The following is a 20,279-nucleotide window of genomic DNA, read 5'->3' on the forward strand; positions in this document are numbered from 1 at the left end:
GAACACAGTTCCCTCTTCCTGGAAAGTCCCACCCTCCCTTATCTCCTGGCTAATTCCAACCAATCTGGCAATATTTACCTCAAATGTTACCTCTTCTTTTAGTCCTGGTCTCGCCACTCTGCTCCCATAGCATCTTGTACCTACCATTACCATTCACACAACAAATGTTTATTAAGCAGTTACTAGGTACTAGATGCTTACCTCTTCTGGGTGCTGAGGTCACAGTAAAAAAAACACACGAAAAACGAAAAAAAAAACCCGACCAAAATCCCTGTCCTCATTGGGGCTCACATTCTAATACTCATCGCATTGTATTGAAACTGTGCCTATCTCCTGTCACAAGCATGGGCCACATCTGACTCATCTTTGCAGCTCCAGTGTCCAGGACAGAGACTGGCATAGAATGCAGGTGCCAAGTGTAACGGAATTCAACTGAATGGCCCATCACAAGAAGGTCAACTCAAATCCCAGCTGCTCATTCTCCTTCCTATCTTTAATTCCATCCTGTTTGGTTTCTTGATCAGTTTTTCAGTGCATCCCCTGAACCGTTTACTTAGCTAGAGTTGCAAATATCTATACTATAGGGCTCTTGTATAGCTCAGCGTCTCCCTTGTCTCCCAATACACTGAAATGACACTTTTAACCAGGTTCTATTTTCATAGAATTCAGCTCTCTGCTATCTCTGCTGCTGCAGTAGCCTGCTGCTAGTAGTTGAGTCAGTCAACTGTCCATCAGCCAGGAGAAAGGAGAAATGGGAAGACATAGAAATTGTCTCATGAAAGGAACACTAGGGATCTCTCTACACCTCTTGAATATTATACTCAAGGGATCTTTTTACGTTGGGTTATTCCTTTCAAAACATTTTCCAAGGCATATTTACTGTTTACAAGTTACCCTCATGTCTATCCTCTTATTTGACCCTTTCAACAGTACTATGTAGTATATAGGTATTATTGTCCACATTTTATAGATGAGGATACTGGGGCTCTGAATGGGACAGTGAACTTCTCAAGACCTCAGCTGTTTTAAAAAAAATGACCCCAGATTCAAATCAAGATTTTGGACTACACTATTCCCACTTTGTCATGATCGAGATACATTCTACCAAATGGTCTCCCATCCAAAAATATCCCAAGTTAGTAACCCTTTGCCTGCAGGCTCCAGAACTAACTAAACTGAACCTACTGGGAACATCCTTGGAATACATCAGTCTGAGGCCCTGGGGCTTTGCCTTCTTTGCTCAATCAACTTGAACCTATGAGGGGACTGCTACAATGGCTCGCAAATCTGAGGCATTCCACTATACATAGCAAGGGCTTGGCTCTGGTCTATGCTGGCCTTGCACCTGGAGCTAAGGCGTGAGAAGATGGAGCTACCATTACAACCACTTAAAAACAATACACATACAAAAAACCCAAAAATCAAAACACTTTATTTACAGTTGAAAAACATGGAAAATCTTGGGTTCTGAATCTGTGATACTTCAAAGGTCTCTTGATCAAACAGGGCAACAGCTGGCAGGGAAGCAAACACAGGGCCCAATCCAGGTTACCTTACTCAAGAGCATCACCCTGAGCAAGGGAAGGCCCACAATGGCAGAGATGTGGAGGTCTGTGAGGATGAAGAGACAAGCAGCTCAGAGGAAATGGAAGGGGACGTTCCATGAGAGACAACCTTCCCACCTCCTCTATATTCCTGATCCTCTTTAACCAAAAGAGTAAAACTGGTCTGATTCTTGCCATAGGCCAGACCTTTGGTTCTCCAGAGCAAAGTTGAAAAGTATATTACACAAGAATCAAGAAGAAAGAAACTGGTCTTCTACTTGGTCAAGCATATTATCTCATTTACCCTTTACAATTCTGTGCAGTATACATTATACTATTAAGCAAAGGAGAAATCTAGGGTCCCAAGGGGTTTAATGGCTTGACAGTGATGGGGGTTCCTGGTATACTGACTCCAAAGCCTATGTCTTTTTTGCCAGACCTTGTGGCACTCTGTGGCGCTCTAGAACAAACAGCAATCTTTCCTTGCAGGTTTTGATCCCAGGGTCATACAGAAAGGAGATTCCACACCCTCTGTTTATGGCCTTGGAGTTAGCTGCACTAAAAGAACAGGGTGAGTACACTCAGATACTACTGTCCTATTCGCCCCAGACGTGGCCACACCCCCCATTCCCCCTCCAGAGGACAGGGAGTCCTGGTGTCATACTGCAGGCTCAAACAGAAGTTTGACTCTGGGCCCTAAAGCAGAATGTACAAAAATGTATGGAAGCACTTTATAAGTTGCACGCTTTTCCAGGACCTAAACTCTATCACAGACCAGGCACACGTCAGTCAGCACAGACCCTGCCTCAAGGAGTTCTCCGTCTAGAGAACACCAGACCAACACATTTGTGATCCACTGTGTTCAATGTTGTTAACAGACGGATGAACCAAGTCCTAGGGGGACCCGGGAGGGGACCACTGACTCTGCCTGGGCCAGGAAGGAGGAGATGGAGGGGACAGGGAATGATTCAAACCGATGTTAGCCACACGCTCCTGGGAGGGTCTGGGAGAGACCAGGATTAGTTAAAACTATATATATACTGTATGTATTTGTCACAAGATACATGCTTGATGTAGAAAATTCAAGCATATACAGGACAATATAAACAAAAGAAAGTCTCTTTGCTATCTACCCTGTGGAGGTAACCATTATTAATACTCGGCTATATATCACTACAGAAATTTCTGAAAGTTATTCAAAATAAATAGGATCATGCTGACATAATGCCCATCTGGACTTTGTCACTTAATTAACCTGAGAAATCTTTCTAAGGCGATGTAGCACTCCATTGACGAGATGTACCTCACTGTGTGAGACCTGGTTATGACGAGGAGCTGTGCCTTTGTATGGTCATGCGCCGCATAACGTTTCGGTCAACAACGGACTGCATATACGACGTGGTCCAGAGACGATAATGCAGCTGAGGAATCCCCATTGCCTGGTGACGTTGTAGTCATTGTAATGTCCTAGTGCAATGATCACTCACGTGTGTGTGGTGATGCTGGTGTAAACAAACCTGCGCTGCCAGTCGTATCAAACTATAGCAATACAATGATGTACATTGATAATAATAAATGACCGTGACACTGGCTCATGTATTTTCTATACTGTACTGGACTTTTTATTACTTTAGGGTGTATTCCTTCTTAGAAAAACTTGCTGTAGAGCCGTATGCTGTGCTGCAGCAGCCGCACCTTGTGCTTACCACACCTCCTGATGGCAGCATTTTCTCTTGGGCTTGATTTAATCAGGTGTTGTTTGTGTAAATTTAGTGTAGCCCAACTGTAGTGTTTATAAAGTCCCCAGCAGTGGACAGCCACGTCCTCGGCCTTCATATCCACTCACCGGCCTTCACATTGCACATTCACTGACTCACCCAGAGCAACTTCATCTTACAGGCTCCATTCAGGGTAAGGGTCCTATCCAGGTGGACCGGTTTAAACCTTTCACACTGTATTTTCACTGTCCTTTTGCTGTGTTTACATGTTTAGATACACAAATACTTGTCATTGTGTGACCACCGCTTACAGTATTCAGCGCAGTAACATGTGAACAGGTTTGCATCCTAGGAGGAGTAGGCCATGCCATACAGCCTCGCTGTGTAACAGGCTGTACCATCTAGGCTTGTGTACACGCTCTCTCTGTTTGCACAACGACAGAATCACCTAATAGCACATTTCTTATAATGCAACCCTGTGGTTAAGCAGTGTGTGACTGTACTGAATTTTACTGGAATAGAGCCAGACATTCTCTCCTCTCCCCTCCCTTTTTAGCTGGCAGGACTTCTGACTTTCAGGGCAGGGAACAAACAGTGTCACACACCCAGCAGGCATGCAAATATTTGCTGCCAAATTTCTAGTGCTCTCAAGACCCATATTTTCATTAGAGCCTCCCTCCTCTTGCCTGGACTGCTGCAGGCTACACCTCCTGGGCCTCCACCCATTTTCCACATTGCTGCCAGAATCCACTTCCAAGGAAGAAAATTCAAGCACAGTGTTTTCCTGCTCAAAATCCTTCAGAGGCTCCCACTGGCTTGGTTCTTTCTGGAGGGTCAGGCCCCCTTTTGAGAATTTCAGGAGCACAATGGACTCTCATCCCGTGGAGAAAACAAAAATGTACTTAACGCCTGAGGCCCATCCCCACCCTCAGGATAACGCATGAACTCCTCAGCCTGTACTGGTTCTCACCACTGGCCTGGCCTCCGCCAGCCTCACCTCTTACTGTTTGCTTTTCGTACCTTCATGCTTTGGCCATATTGAATTACTTGAAGTTTCTCTTATACTTTCTGCTGTTTCCTGCTTTTGTGCTTTGCTCATGTTGTTCCCTCTGTCTGAAATGCCCTGCCCAATTTTAGCCACCTGACAGGTTCTCCTCTTTTGTGTACTCAGCTGAAGGATCATCTCATCTGCAGCCTTCCCAAACCATTCCAGGCAGACACAGGCATTCACACTTTCCTTACTCTGTCCCAAAACCTCCAGTCTAGTGCTGTATTGTACTGTCATTGTCAGTTTCCCAAGAGACTGTGAGTTCCTTGAAGGCAGGAATTGGGCTTTTCAAATTTATAGCCTCATATGCAGCATGGTACCTCTTTTTTTAAAATTTATTTTTCAATTACAGTTGACATACAATAATATGTTAGTTTCAGGCATACGGCATAGTGATTAGACATTTATATACCTTAGGAAGTGATCACCCAACATGGGACCTATTTTAATTAATTAGTGCTGAATTGTGGAATTAATGAAGAAGCAGCCCACGTGCAACCAACACGTCTTTCATAATCTTCCTCTACAGGAATGTATCACATCTACAGGTAGTCCCAGAATGGGGTATATTTCCTAAACCTCAGTCATTCGCATACCACCTTCACAGCTATTACCACGTCCTACATCCACAGGTACAATTGATTTTTAACCAAATCATTATTTGAACTTCAATAATGCCTCATTATAAGCTATAACTATAAAATTATGTGTTGTGCTAATTACACATTTTTCCTAAGACACAAATGTTAAAATAAAAGATAATTCATGCCAGCACCACTGAAAGCTGTGTAACCCATGTTTTTCTAACAAGAAGCACCTGAGATGCTAGTTACATACATAGCATCCCACCTCTAATTAGTTCAATCAAACTCTCCAGGGAGAGATCTGAGAAATGGTGGGTTTCACAAATGCCCCCAAGTAATTCTTCTCCTTAGGGGAATTTGGGAAATAATGAACTAAAGAAAGTTCTCTACTGCTTGCCACAAATACCAGGTTTGGGGACCACAGGGAGGTGAGCAGCAGTTCAGACAAGTAGGGCTTCCAGAGCTCACAGCCACTTGCTTTTCCAAGAGACTGTCTGGCTTTCGACACAAGTTCCACCAGCCCCCATGAGAGTCTAAGTGCAAAAAACTCAGCTCAGACTATGGCAGGAGAATCCTGAGGGCCAAGGTTCCTTTATGTATACTTAACCAAATTTATCCTAAATAAAAAGCATTCACAGGACCCAGAGATAAAACCAAGGTTTCTACATCTAGAGGTCTACAGAAAACTTCATTTTCACTAAAATCGAAGTCAGGACCTAAGGCAAAACACAAAAAGTTCTGGAAGGAAGTGCTTCATAGAGAGGAAGAGTTGATCAAGTGACCTCACCTGTCTTCTATCTCCTTCCTATCTTCTTATATTCCCAGCACCTGGGCACAAGGCCTCATGTGCATGATTAGGTGCTATCTTGGTTTGAATGCAGTAGATTCCTCCTGGACCGATGCCACCCAGAGATTATCTCCTCTTGGGACTTTTCTGATTGTAATATGATGGGTTCTCAATTAAAAGGCAGACTCTGTCATTCTCAGGTAGCCTCAGCATCACCCAAGGTCAGCATCAGCATTCTCTGAGAGCTGGTTAGAAATGCAGTATCTCAGACCCCAGCCAGCTCCACTGAATCACAACCAGCATGTTAACAAGATCTCCTGGTGATTCACGTGTGCATTCAAGTTTGAGAAATGCTGCCCAACAGGGTTCGAAAACATCATCTATACGGCTGTCAACCATTATTCTGCCCCAAACAACCTGAGGGATCTAAAACACTCCTATATGAATTAGAGATACTTGTAACTTCACAGCTGAGAAGAATGACAGGATGATACCCTGTTCCCTGGGGAATTAATCTCTGCTTTTCCTTACTTTCTCCCAAATCACATTACTCAGAAACCTAAAGTGGGGCACCTGTCTGTGGAATCCCTTTAGGTCAGACTGTCACCTAGATTCCCTAACACCTTAAAACCTATGATAGGAATTTTTGTTAAAGTTAAATGAGACAATTCATGCAAAATTCTTAGCTTAATAGTTGAGCACAAAAAAGTACTCAAAAAAGAACTACTTTTATTAGCTATGGAAATATTAGCTATGAAAGATTCAATTCTGAGCAAGTCAGGGTTAGGACACCATATGTGGCTTTTTAATTAAAATTAAATAAAATTAAAAATTCAGTCCCTCAGTCATATCAGCCATATTTCAAGTGCTCAATTGTCACATGTGGCTGGAAGCTACCATAACAGCACAAATAAAAGACATTTCCACCATCACAGAAATGAACGTCTATTGGACAATTCTGGGCTAGAGGGCCTCTGGAATGTCAAATGGACCCTGTGGAATTTTGGTTGGAGGCTGAGAAGAGGGGCTTCCAATGGAGGCAAAGGGTTACGTAGTCTCTGCTGATAGTGGATAAGGATTGGGGGGAGGGGAGAGGTGGTGATCGCCACTCTCAGAAATCAAACCCCTCAATAAGGATTTCTAGTCACTTTCTATAAGGAACCGAGAACAATTTAGAAAAGAGACCCCAAACATAAAGAATTTCTAAATTTTATTCTTTTCGTTATGTTCTGTCCTCTGGCAGTGATCAGTGGTCAGTCTTTCGAAGGAAAAGGACCTGTGAGCTCAACTTTAGTTTTAACAAAGAAATGAGGGGGAATGCAGGTTGAGCCCCAGAGGCCCACAGTGCTGCCAGAAAGGAAAGCTCAGGCGGTCAAGCGGGCCTGAGACGGGGCCATGTGGCTGGGTAAGAGAGAGGTCCATGTGCAGCTCCCAGCACGCACTTGTGCATTCCTGCCCTGGCATTTGCTCACAGCAGCCCCTGCCTAAAATACCTGACATTCTCCCTCTCTAGTAACTCGTGTGATACATTTTTACTGAATGCCCGTAAGTGCCAGATGCTGTGAACATATAGTAAGTCACACATAGAGAAATGTACAGGCATTAAAATGGTCTAGTATTTGACTAGATCTCCATTTGGAGAAAAAAAGGCAGAATACAGAAAAACAAAGTCTAGAGAATTTTCTAAGTATAAAAATAAAACTAAAGGAATACTAGGGGGAAAAAAACAAACCAGAAGAGGTTAGGATCTGAGGTAGTAATGACCTTCTTAAACAAGACAAAACACAAAAGCCATAAGGGTAAGATTGATCATTTTGACCTCATCAAAATTTAGAACTTCGGTTTAACAAAGGATATAACTAAAGTTAAGATAAGCAACACATTGTCAGTTTTTTCTTAAAATATATTCTGGAGAGAACAGTCACAACATATAAAATAAAGAACTAAGACTCAGAATGTGTAACTATTCAAATCAGAAAAAAGTAAAATAAACTATGTGCTACAAACATAGAATGTTTTGTCAGTTTTGTTTTTTTAAAAATATAAAGTAGTTTTACTTGAACAGAGGAGGAAAAGTCTTCAAGACATAATAATACCAAATAGACAACGATGAACAATATACGATGATGCCACTTAGGAAAACCAAAGCCTCCCAAAATCCGATAGGCAAAGAAAATGTACATCGAACTGATAAAGAAGTTACCTCTGAGGAGAATAGTGAGATTGGGGCTGGGATGACTTTCACTTTAAATGTTTTGTGTGAAAATTTTTACGAGATTATATTGTTACTTTCATAATTAAAAAATAACCAGCTGAATGAAATCTCTGTACCTTGATTGGATCACTTCTCTTTAGAGCTATGAAAATTCCTTTGTGGACAACTGGAGAGTTGGAACATGTATACTGTGGCTATGAGGACGTCTTGTTTTTAGGAGTTGCTTGCTGAAGTGTCAGGAAGTCTTCAACTTTCAAAAGGGAAGGAAATAAAGAGAAAGAAGGGAAAGTAAGGAAGGGAAAAAGGAAGGTAGGAAAGAAAGGAGACAGGAGGGTGAATGGCAATGTGAGGAGCTGAAAGAAGGAAAGAAAAAAATAATAAAACAAGAATGTTAATCATTGGTGAATCTGGGGGAAAGGTATATGGGTATTCAATGTACTATTCTTACAACTTTCTGCAGGTTTGAAAATAAGAAAGAATGAGGGGGTGGGGAGAGAGAGAGAGAGAGAAAGAAGGTAAAGGGAGGGATGGAGAGAGAGAGAGAGAGAGAGAGAGAGAGAGAGAGAGAGAGAGAGAGAGAGAGAGAGAGAGAGAGAGAGAGAGACACCACCACTCTAGCTGGAGGTGATAATTTCTCCCTTGAATTCCTATGACACTTAGCAATATCACTCATATTACTAGTGATCACGTCGGAGAATATGTCTTATTCCCCGTAAGCTCCTGAAAGGTAGAGGCATCTTTCAATTCTTTACCCCCCTCGGCATGCCTAGCACGATGCCCAGCACAGAGTAGGCAGAGCAAAGAGGGGTAGGAGGTGAGGCTGAGAAATGTGTTGTGTTCACCTATGAGGCTGGGAAACATAAAGTCAGGGCCTGGAATGCACCATCAGTTCTGATGAGAAGCATGAAAGACGTGTCTCCTGGCTGCCCAGGCTGGTGCCAGCAGGGCGTCACCTAGAGCTGGAGCCAGGTCTTTCTAGTGGGACCACTGAATGGAACTGTAGTCTGAGGAAGCTGTCAGAAAGTGCCTGATCGTTTTCAGGTTGGTACTTTGTAAACTACAAAGTGGTAGAAAAGTAAAGTGCCCAAATAACCGTTTCTCTTTGATCCTTACAATGACCCTAGGAAACAGGCATTATCTCTATATGACAGATGAGGAAGCAGGCCCAGAGAAGGGAAGTGACTTCTGCAAGGTCACATAGAGAGGAAATGAGCTCAATCCCATGTCTTCAAGTCTAAGAAGAGAAAGATACACTTACCGTATTCAGGCTTGCTAAGGACTACATCTCCCCACACTGTGAGATCACCACAGGCAGCTTGGGCTTATTGTTGGGGCCTGTGGGAACATTCTAGGAGAGAAAGCACAGTGGAGATTCATCCGTCAGACACATACTCACCGAACATGTACTGATGTCTGCCAGTCCCTGTGCTAAAGACAGGGTTCAGAGACTGACACCACAACAGTCTACATCCTAGCAGACAGGTGGAGCGTATAATACAGATCAAACATAAATGTACCTTTAAAAAATAGCAAAGCTATGGCATGTAACAATGTATTATGTTATACGAAAGTGTATACAGGGAAGAGAAGCAACTAAATACACTTTGCTGGAAGAGGTCAGGGATGGATTCACAGAACAGGCGATTATTTGAGCTGCGCCTAGAAGGATGAATGGGGTCCCCCAGGAGAAAGAGCATTCCAGCACAAGCAAAGGCTCAGGAGCAAGAAGCAAGAGGCCGGGACGTGCATGGTGCATTTAGAGAAGCTAGTAGCCTGATCTGATTGGAACATGGAGGAGGCAGTGGCAGAAGGGGTCGTGGAGAGATATGAGGTCCAGAAGGATCTTGAACGCAAAGCTGAGTAGGATTTCATCAAGTAGGTGAAGGGGCCTCCAGAGCCCAAAACTCAGTGTGCACTAGAGAGGCTAACCATGGGTCAAGAAAACTTGGGAGGCATGTGGGCTCTCCTCCATTTTCTTCAGGAAGTCCATGTAGCACAGGCAGTGAAGACAGGGCCTAACAAACACAAGCCTGCTCAGGGTTCTCTAACTCGATACTACCGGTAGTAAGTACCAGACCAGAATGACTGAGAAAGAAGAAATCAAACCAGGACTCACCTCAATCTTTCTCATCACTAGAAGTCCATCAATGATTTTTCCTGTAGAAAGAGTATGAGCTGGACTTTACTATTCTCATTTGCAAAGCATTTGATCCTCATACCAACTTCAGGAAATTGATTTAGTGGAGGTGAAATGACTTACCCAAGGTCACATGTAGCAAGTAGCAGAGTTAGAGGTAAAACCTAGGTCTGAGTGACTGCAAAGCCCCATTGCACCATGCTGCCTCTGTGTGGTATTTCTTAAGCGCTACCATCTGGGTTTTATTCCCCCACATAAAAATCACCCAAATGGTTACACACTTTATCAGATGGCCCCTTTGTCCTTCCACATATCTTCCCCAGCTGCCACTACTTCCATCTCCCCTACTACTACTGAGAGCAGTTAAACTGGTCCAGCAGTTTTGGTATAAGAGTGCAGGACTGACTCCTTTGGAAGTCCCACTCTGGGTGAATGGGGTCTGGACCAAGGGACAGGAGTAGGACTCACCAAACACTACGTGCTTTCCATCTAGCCAGTCACACTTAGAGCAGGTGATGAAGAACTGGCAGCCATTTGTACTGGGACCGCTGTTTGCCTGAAGGAAACCAAATACACTTTCATTGAGATTTCCTAGCCACGCTACGTGAAGGGCTAGATTCCCAAGAGCCTGTAGCTCTGATTCCTCCCCATTTTCTGTCAGCAAACATCACTGAGCATCTATTATGAGGCAGGGACTGAGCTAGGACCCAAGGATACAGAGATGCACAGGACACACAATCTCTGCCCTCAAGCAACTAGATCCTTGAATAAACGTACGTTTCTCCTATAGTGTGAATTTTTATAATGTGAACAACTGTTTATGGGTCTCACTTTTGCTGTATTTAGTCCAATACTACGTAGAACTGAATTATAGTTACAAATTAGCTACCAGGTGAGGAAAGGTCTGTTGCTCATGCCATAAGCTGTTTTGTCTAAATGGCTTTGTACTATATTATAACAATGGTAATTAAAATTTAAGAAGGTGCCAGAAATCACTAGTGCTATGCTGGAAAAAAAGACTATATTTAATCCATGATGTTTGCTTTTTACTGGTATATCCCAAATCCTTTATTATTGAATTTTACAGGAAAAAGTATTTAGCCATATCCCCTCTTTCCCTTCCTTGACATTGTTTTCACATTATTAGATTTAATAACACATTATAAAAGAATAGGCTATAATTACAATGCACAACGATACTTTGTAGAGACATTTGACTTTCATATGAAGTGTACTTTTGTACATTATATATTGATATCCCTAAACTGCCTTTAATATGCTAAACTCAGATTTTTGTATACCAGCAAACCAAAGTTAAGTTTCAGCAGCACTATCTTACAACAATGTCTCTATAACTATGTGAATATTTTATTGCATACTTCCCTACTTCCCTTATTATTATTTTTTTAAGGAGGGCACAGCTCACAGTGGCCCATGCGGGGATCGAACCAGCAACCTTGGTGCTATCAGCACCACGCTCTAACCAACTGAGCTAACCGGCCACCCCAAACACCTGCTTCCCTTATTTTGGAAAAGAATGAGTAGAAATGGAAAACTGAAATTAGTACCATTAAAAGCACGGCTCTCATAAAACTACTAGAGGCAAAACTGGAAATTATTAGATAGATAACTAGCCTTAATCAGATCTTAATGGATTTAAATTGGTTGATTATTTGTTCAACTGTGAAGGAATAAAAATGTGTGTGAAATACAAAAAATACATTAAAGAAGTGTCTAAGGGTGGGCTCTAATTAGGGATTTTACATTATACTTTAGAAATTGCCCACGTTAAGATGAGGCAATTTTTGGGTTTTGTACATGTATTCAGGAACATTTCATACATGAAAGTAAGGGACTGCTTGGGCCATTCAGAATAGGCCGATACTTTGGAATGAGGGTTAGGCTTCTGAGGGTCCCAATTCCTTCTTTCCTCCCTTTCTTTCCTTCCCTCCTTCCTTTCTTCTTTCCTTGCTTTTTTCCTTCCTTCCTTTCTTCCTAATCCCCCATCTCTCTCTACCTACCTACCTAGTCTATCTACTTTGCTGCTCAATGTCTCAACATTTATTAGCAAGCAGTCAGGAAAACAGTCATAGAACATGTTTTTATAGCTCTGGAGACACTGACCTTAGCCACTTATTTACTCTTCCAGGAAGTATAGCTTACTGGTTTAGAGAATAAATTCTGGAATCAGATGACCTAGCTTTAATCCCAGCTCCACAACTGGCTGTGTGACCTTAGTTAAGTCGCATAACCTCTCTGTGCCTCACTTTTCTCATTTGTATCTGTCGTAAAGGATGTTGAGAGGAATAAATTAATGCAAATAAGGTACCTGTTGAGTAAGTGCTCAATCAGTGTTAGCCATTATTCTGATTATCTTGCAGTTATTCATCAATATCTGCTCAGCACCTTTCTGTATCAGGTATAAGGATTAGAGACCAATGAGACCCAGTCCCTGCCCTTGAGGAACTCATGATTTAGTGGAGGATATAAGCAAAAACAATTATGCAACAAGGTATGTGACAGCACAACCTAACAGGTGCCGGCCTGAAGGGAGCAGAGACCAAGGTTCCTTGCACTCTTCTGACTCGTCCACAGATGCGAACATAGCGGCGTGCACGTAGAGACATGCTAATCTTCCTGGTGAAGATCCAAGCCCACCTAAGCCGCCACTTTCGCACCCTTTACCTGCACCTGCCCAGCCTGAAGTTCCTAAAAGGGGGCTTATAAGCAACTGGATCCTACACTGTGCTAGTCTCGCACCATTACTATGGCATTTTCCTAACTGGCCTCTCTGCCCTAGCCTCTCCTTTTCAATCTGCCACTCACACTGCAGCCAGGATCCTCGTTCTAAATCACCCTACTCAAAAAAGTGTGTGGCTCTCTATAACCTCTGAAAGAAAGTCCACACACCTCATCCTTATTCTGCCATTTAAAGCCCTTCAGGAGCCAGACCCACCTGCCTCTCCAGTAGGCTCTACTGACCATTCCTTTCACTATTCACATTCTATGGTCTCATCATCTTTCTCACTTTCTGCCCCTTGACTATGACATCATGGTCATATACCTCTGTGACCGTGCCTAGGCTGTTTGTTCAACCTGAAATGCAACTTGAAAGAGTACAGAACTCTTTCAAGAACTCAAATGTCCCCTCCTCTGTGAAGCAGGCTTGCCCACCCCCTCGCAGCAATTATTCTCCTTCCTTGGGGCCCTCACAGTATTTTTACACATACCTAGGTGTCCTCACCTTAATACATTGATAGCATGGACTACACATACTAGACTTCTCATTTTGCATGTGTGATTCCCCCGTTAAGTGTTAAGTGTCACTACGGCAGGAATCAGGTCTTACGCCTTACCACAAGGCCTGAAACACAGTGGATATCAATAAATCTTTACTTGATGAATGCCTGAGTAGATGAGAGGAAGAGTGGGCAAGCAGGACAGAAAATGTGAATGTAAATATTCGGTCTGGGTGAGTGAGAGTTGGGGCATTGACAGGGGTAAATGGTAATGAGGGGGAGGGTGGCAGAGGGTTGGAGAGTGAGAGAAGCAAGGTAGTAGAAGTAAGGGAAATGAGGAGCGGGGATGGATGGCTCAGTTGGTTAGAGCGCAAGCTCTGGGCAACGGGGCTGCTGGTTCGATTCCCACATGGGCTAGAGAGCTGTGCCCTCCACAACTAGAATGAAGTCAATGAGTTGCCGCTCAGCTCTCTGGTGGCCAGATGGTTCAGTTGGTTGGAGCGCATCCTCTCAACCACAAGGTTGCCAGTTCGACTCCCGCAAGGGATGGTGGGCTGCGCCCCCTGTAACTAACAACAGCAACTGGACCTGGAGCTGAGCTGCGCCCTCCACAACTAAGATTGAAAAGACAACAACTTGATTTGGAAAAAAGTCCTGGAAGTGCACACTGTTCCCCAATAAAGTCCTGTTCCCCTTCCCCAATAAAAATCTTTAAAAAAAAGAGATTGATTTTACTTAAAAAAAAATAAATAAATAAAAATAAAAGAGGAGTGAGGGGGAATAAGAGAAAGTAAACGTGGAGTGGACATGAAGGAGAGTGAGCAGGGGTGGGGTGGGGTAGTTGAGGGGGTTTAAGTGAGGTGGGCAGGGTCCAGTGAAGGTGGAAGGAGTGAGGTGTGAGAGTGGGGGTTATAAGTGGGGAGGAGGTGCTGGGACAAAACAGTTGGAGTGGTGAGCAAGGACTGGTGAGTGAGCAAAAGGGGTGCCCAGCCGGTAGGCAGTGTGAGTGATGGGCGCTGAGAAAGTCATAGTACGTGGAGCATGAGTGAGTGAACACTGGGTCTTGAAAGCACAACTTGCTCTTTCTGAGCAGCAAGGCTAAAGGCCCAACCACATATTCTGGCTCAAACAAAGGGAAGAAAACACATTGCAGAGTTGAGTTTTGGTTTCCCAGCCTGCCAGTAGGTCCAGCCCAACAAAATCAAACCAGAATGAGGAAGAAGGTGGGTGTGGCAGAGGTGAGTCCTGGCCCAGCAAAAGAAGGAAAGCATTTGCTTCTATCCTGAGAGACAACACTGAGCCTCAAGAGGGGCCCAGAAAGCAGCAGGCTATCAATCGAACCCCAAACCTTGATTGGACATCACTTACCATGGAAAGCAGGCCTGGAGCTGAGTGTCTAAGTTTAAAATTTTCATCTGCAAACGGCCCCCGGTAAATACTGGCGACTCCAGTACCATCTCCCTGAGCAAAGAGAAGGGAAATGTTAGCAACTTGCAAGTGTTGGGTCTCCCAGAGGCCAGACATGGAACGCTGTTGCACCTAAAGCCTAGTTTCTTTACAGTCCACTCTAATTCTTGTTGGTCACCTTGGGAGCCATACCTCTTTGACTCTATCTTGCAACCAAAGTAGGCCCCATCCATGGCACCTGCAGCCCACAAACTGGCCAGGTCTTCTCACAGATTGGGTAAGAGGTCACAGCTGGGCCTCTAGAAAGATAGGTTAAGGGGCAGCCAGATGGCTCAGTTGGTTAGAGCACGAGCTCTGAACAACAGGTTGCTGGTTCAATTCCCACATGGGTCAGTGAGCTGCGCCTTCCACAACTAGATTGAAGGACAACGACTTGGAGCTGATGGGCCCTGGAGAAACACAATGTTCCCCAATATTCCCCAATAAAATTTTTTAAAAAAAGAAAAAAGGCTAAGACCCAGGCAAAGTAGGGAACGGTTCAGTGATTACATACATAATCCTTGCCATTTCTACAGACTCTCATGCCTGCAGTCATATAAAAGTACTCACATAACTGATTTCTACCCCCGCCTATGTGGGTATGAGGGTGAGGGGGGCTCTTGGAAGTCTAGTCTGTACGACGTGATGCCACCCTCCTGATTGGTCCAGGTCCAGGGGAAGATGCCTAACTCATGTCAGGTCAACTAGAGTTCCTTTTCTGGGAATCATAAAGGATAAGTGCTCTCTGAAGTTGAACTTGTATCATGTAAACCTGTAAGCTGAAGATGACATTTTCTGCAAGGTGGGCTGGAGAACAGAAAGAGAATGCAACATACATGTGTAGAGAGCACTAGAGACGCAGAGAGAAAGCACTGCCTTGGTTCTATGTGGCTTTCCAGTTCCCAGTTCTGTTTCTTCCTTTGGGTTCCGTGCATCATAAATCCCCAATTCCTGCTTCAACTAGCTTTACCCACATTATCTCTTTACTCTTCCAATCGCCCTGTGGAATGAACATTATCATTGTGCCCATTTTTCAGGTGAGCAATCTTAAGTCAGTAATGAAGCAACCTGACCAAGAACGTACTTGCAGCACCTTAACAGAATCCCTGGGACTTGAAGTAATAATGAGAGGGTGCCAAAAGACCAATCTTTCCCAGCCAGTTAATAACGGAAAGAATATTGGGTGCGTGATAGAAAGAGGATTAACATAAGCTAGGGAAAAAAGGAAAATTGTCAAATTCAAACCTTTATTTGACTAAAAATTAATAAAACCAATCTCTGTATGGTGGAAAGACCTGGATTTGAATTCCAGGCCTATCATTTATGAGCTGGGGAAGTCACTCCTATATCTGAGCCTCAGTTTCCTCAATTATCAAATGAGGATAAAATCACCTACTCTTTACAGCACTGCCATGAAGCTCCAATTCGTGTCTGAGAAAAGGCTTTGTAATCGATACAGCACTATACAAATGTGAGCTATTCTATCTCTAAAAGTATGTCTGTATCTATCTACATAAATTCATACCTACATACAGAAGGAAGAGAAAACACATTCATTTCTAACTTCCCAATAAACCTAGGGGACAGATCAGTTACCATATCGTTCTCTACAATCACGCTATCTATTGCTCTCCAGAAGCCAGAATAGGGAAAATGACAAAATTAATTTTCAGTGCAAACAACAGAAAGCAACCTAAATCTTCAACAATAGTGGATAGATCAAATAAATTCACTCTCTATTCATAATGGAATATTAGGTAGCTATTAGAAAGAAAAAAAACGTTTTGAAAGAAGACAATGCCAAGGGAAAATGTAGACAATTATTAAGTACAAAAAAATTAAAACATATGTATAATCTTAAGTCTGTTAAAAATCGTATTTGACACACGTGCATATGGCAAGACAAGACTGGCAGCTGTAAACTAAAATGCCAAGAGTTTATTCCTTGACAGGCAAGATTCCTTGAGAGAGAATTTATTTTCTTTTTTGCACTTTTTTTTGGCAACCAGAAAAAAAACAAATAACAAATATTAAAACAAACAAATATGCTTGGTCCAATTTTAGGTCTCAAATCTTGCTTCTTCTGCCTCTTGCTCATTCTATTTTTTTGTCTCTAAGGGTAGCTCTGAGCAATTGGTTCTCTCTGATACTCAACATTCTGGCTGACCAACTACTGTCTAACCCTGGGGCTATCAGCAAGTGATGGGATGTGCCTGGCAAAGACCAGTAAGAAGTGGGTCCTGTCCCTGCTAAGACAATATGGCAATATAGGAGCCAATGGGAAGGAAAGAAGGCAAATAGTTTCTCAGCCCTTCTTACCAGCGAACAAAAAAGTATATGGTCACCCCAAGACCCACTACCATCAGTAGTGGCTAGGGGTTGCAAATTTAATGTCTATGGGGGCAGGTGACATAAATAAGGGAAGCAGGTGATGGGGAGTATGGTAACATGGCAAGGACACACGCTGCCTAAAAGGAGTAGTTACTTGATTCCAACCAATTGTTGCTGCATGAGAAACACAGGCCTAGTGTACCCCTATTTTCCATTCTTTAGAGAGGAAACAAGATTCCAGAATTTTTTGGTGAAATTTCTCAGTTTTACATCATACAGATGAAACCAAATATATCTGAAAGTCTGATTTGGCCTAAAATTTGCCACTTTGTAACATTATGTAGATAGGAAAGAGAGATCATAAAAAAACTCATAAGAGTCAAAGTAAATAAGTATACACATAAAGGAGAAAGTGTGTCTCCTACATCCAAGATAACAGCAACAGGGTTACCCAAATGATACTAGTAAGAAAGACCTTGCTCAGAAGCGGATGGGTAAGGACAAAAGGAGGTTTAAGAATGAAAAAAATGTTCAGCACCCTCTAAAGTCAGGGGAAGAGAAGACTTAATATGGGAGACACATAGTCTAGTCACAAGAAAGTCATGCTTGGTAATGAAGGACTATTCCAGTGGGCTCTTCCAGTGAACAGACGAAATATCCCTCCAGAATAATCTGCCTCTCCTGCTCTGATTCCTTGCACATGAATCAACTTCTGATTAAAAACTCAGATTTCCAGGCACTGATCCCAGAAGTCAAAAGGAAAATGGGGCATAAGCATTTAGCTCACTGAAGAGGGACTTACTACTACTTAGTTAAAACAAATTGCATCCGATTTCTAGCGAAGTTTCAAGTGACTAATTAATATGGGTCTGTCATGGATCATCTACATGTATGCTGGGAAAGATCAGTCAGTTTCTAGCCCTTAGAAGGCTGATATTTGGAAGTTAGTTACTCAATCAAAGTGCCGATGGCTATCCTGTAGTGGTACAGTGAGTAGGAGCCAGCAACTCTCAAGGACATTGCCATCCCCATCTCTTCCCCCCGTCAAACCTGGCTATTGTTCTCAAGTCTTACGACTGGGTCTCTGTAATAAAAGTAACAGCAACAGCGACAGCAACAACCAAAAGCCTACAAGTCTTTGATAGGAAAGGAACAGTACGGTACTTACGTTAACGAAATCTCCACCCTGAATCATGAAATCCTTTATGACCCTGAAACAGAGGACAAAGGATTCTAAGCGTCTCTGGTTTAGAAAACATTGACTTAGTCATTGTAGTGTAGATTAACTTTTATTTCAAAATACAATGTTTATCACTTTGGCTTTTAATAAATCTCCAAATCGACTGTTGAGGTCACAAAAACATTCCTTCTGCAGAGCTAAGAGTTATCCTGTGGTTTTCTTTTCCTCTAAAGGGACGAATGCCCCGAGGAAGCAATTCTAAAAGCCCCCAGGATGGTTTGCCATGGGCCTTACCTGTGGAAAGTGCTCCCTTTGTATCCAATGGGAACCCCATCTTTTCTATAATCAAAAAGAAAGGGACTTGGAATGACGACAGGTAACCGACCACAAACCTTCCCAGTATATCACACACGAGAGCCAGAGGGACAAAGAGACTCTCCGAAAGACGGTCAGGACAAGAGAAATAAAAGTGGCAAATGGGCTGAATGTGGGCCTTGGGAGTGTTCGCTTCTATCACTGTCACCAGAAATCACTCAAGGCCTGACGGCGGCCTGACGGCGGCCCCGCAGTACCCTAAGCGCAGCCCCAGGACCGCAGCCCCAGGGCCGCCCCCGGGAGCCAGCAGAGCAGCAAGCGCAGCACGTCTGACACTGACCTGAATTCCCCAGTGCAGAACTGCCTGAAAGGGAAAAGAGGGAGGGCGCGGTCAGCAGGACGGCCCGGCCCTGGGCGCCCCCGACCCGACCTCCGGCGGGAGGAGCGCAGACACTGGCGCCAGCAAGCCCACCGCGCGGCCGGCCAGCCGTCGGACGCCCGGGCGTACAGACGACAGAAACCGACACGGGACGAGTCAGAGCGGGGACGACGTCGGCAGGGCGACGCGCCGAGGACTCAGGCCTCCGGGGCAGGGAGTGGGCAGACAGAGGACGGAGGGAGGCGGTTCCGCAGACGGGCCCCGCGTCCGCCGCGGCACCTCCTTACCTAAAGTTCTCAGCCGTCTTAGGCACGACGTCTGCAAAGAGCTCGATCTTCATGCGGCCCACTTCCTGCAGGCGGCGGGAGACGGTCAGAAGGCCGTGCACGGCGGCGAAGGCCTCACCCGACAGGGACGGGGAAGGCCTGGCCCTCCGGCCCCCACGTACCCGACCGCTCCCACCTCTGCCCCAGTAGCTTATCCTTTCGTCCCGCTCAGACTTTCCACAGGCGGAGGGCTAAAACGGGCGCTAACGAGGGACGAGACCTCGCATCCTCCTCCCCTCACCGCTCCGCCCGGGCCGGTCGGTTCTGGCCTAATTTCCCTTTCTGGCTCCCCGAGCCCGCTATCCCTCGGATGGGCGAGTTCTGCCTGCCTGGCCCCGTGCAGTTTCCCGTCGGCGCAGGGCTGGGTGGCTTCCTGGACCTCACCTGGCCGCCAATGCTGACATCAAAGAACACCACGGGGTTGACGGGGCTTGAATTTGCCACCGCCATGGCTCTGACCCGGAAGCAGAAGCCGGGAGCGCCGGGTTCCTGTGAACCCGGATTCGGGCGCAGGCGCGGGAAGAGCCGACCGAGGCCGAGGCCGAGGCCCCGCCCCCTGGAGCCCCGCCCTCGCCGTGGAGGGCTCGCTGGTTTTCGCGCGGAAGCTGGGGATTGCAACGGTGGCCAGGGCTTCCTTCGGTCCTGACCATGACATGACCGAAAGCTGTTAGCTCGCTTGACTCTCCCTGGAGAGGGGGGTGTAGAACGTGGGTAGGAGGGTGGGACGCGGGTGCAGGTTGAGGAGGTGGAGAAGAGGAAGAATGTCTCGACCCTTTTTTTTTTTTTTTTTTTGCTCAAAGTCAACGGAGCAGCCCATTCACATGGCTACACTAAGTGCAGTTAAAATTATTCTCGCTCAGGCTAGGGTGTTTGGACGAGGCAGTCTCTAGGGTCCTTATCAACCCTTGCAGCTAAGACCTCTGAACCATCATCACACGGGCTGTCTCTTACCCCTGCCCACGAAGCTGTGAGCCCCACGAAGGCAGGAACTCTTCATCCTCAGTGCTTAGAACAGCCTGGAGAATAAGGT

General features: G+C 44.6%; 1 protein-coding gene across 10 annotated transcripts; it reads right to left on the bottom strand.

Moving 5' to 3' along the window:
* Nucleotides 1-1,416: 1,416 nt before the first annotated feature.
* On the bottom strand, nt 1,417-19,736 carry PPIH (peptidylprolyl isomerase H). Of its 10 annotated transcripts, none has more exons than XR_013993903.1 (11): nt 19,634-19,736; nt 19,211-19,275; nt 18,885-18,908; nt 18,524-18,568; nt 18,218-18,260; nt 14,641-14,733; nt 10,502-10,589; nt 10,013-10,053; nt 9,155-9,244; nt 8,013-8,146; nt 1,417-1,611 (listed from the first exon to the last, which is right to left on the bottom strand). XR_013993903.1 is itself a non-coding variant. In XM_081057919.1 (10 exons), exons 1-9 carry the CDS (start codon nt 19,697-19,699, stop codon nt 9,176-9,178), a joined length of 534 nt encoding a protein of 177 aa, XP_080914045.1. In that variant the 5' UTR covers nt 19,700-19,736; the 3' UTR covers nt 1,417-1,611; nt 9,155-9,175. The 10 variants fall into 10 exon arrangements, 7 of the variants coding, with proteins under 7 accessions (XP_080914045.1, XP_080914048.1, XP_080914044.1 ...); XR_013993904.1 differs by having other exon boundaries at nt 8,013-8,249; XR_013993905.1 differs by lacking the exon at nt 18,885-18,908 and having other exon boundaries at nt 8,013-8,249; nt 19,634-19,735.
* Nucleotides 19,737-20,279: the final 543 nt, after the last annotated feature.

Source organism: Rhinolophus hipposideros (assembly GCF_964194185.1).
Source record: "Rhinolophus hipposideros genome assembly, chromosome: 8".
Taxonomy (NCBI): Eukaryota; Metazoa; Chordata; class Mammalia; order Chiroptera; family Rhinolophidae; genus Rhinolophus; species Rhinolophus hipposideros.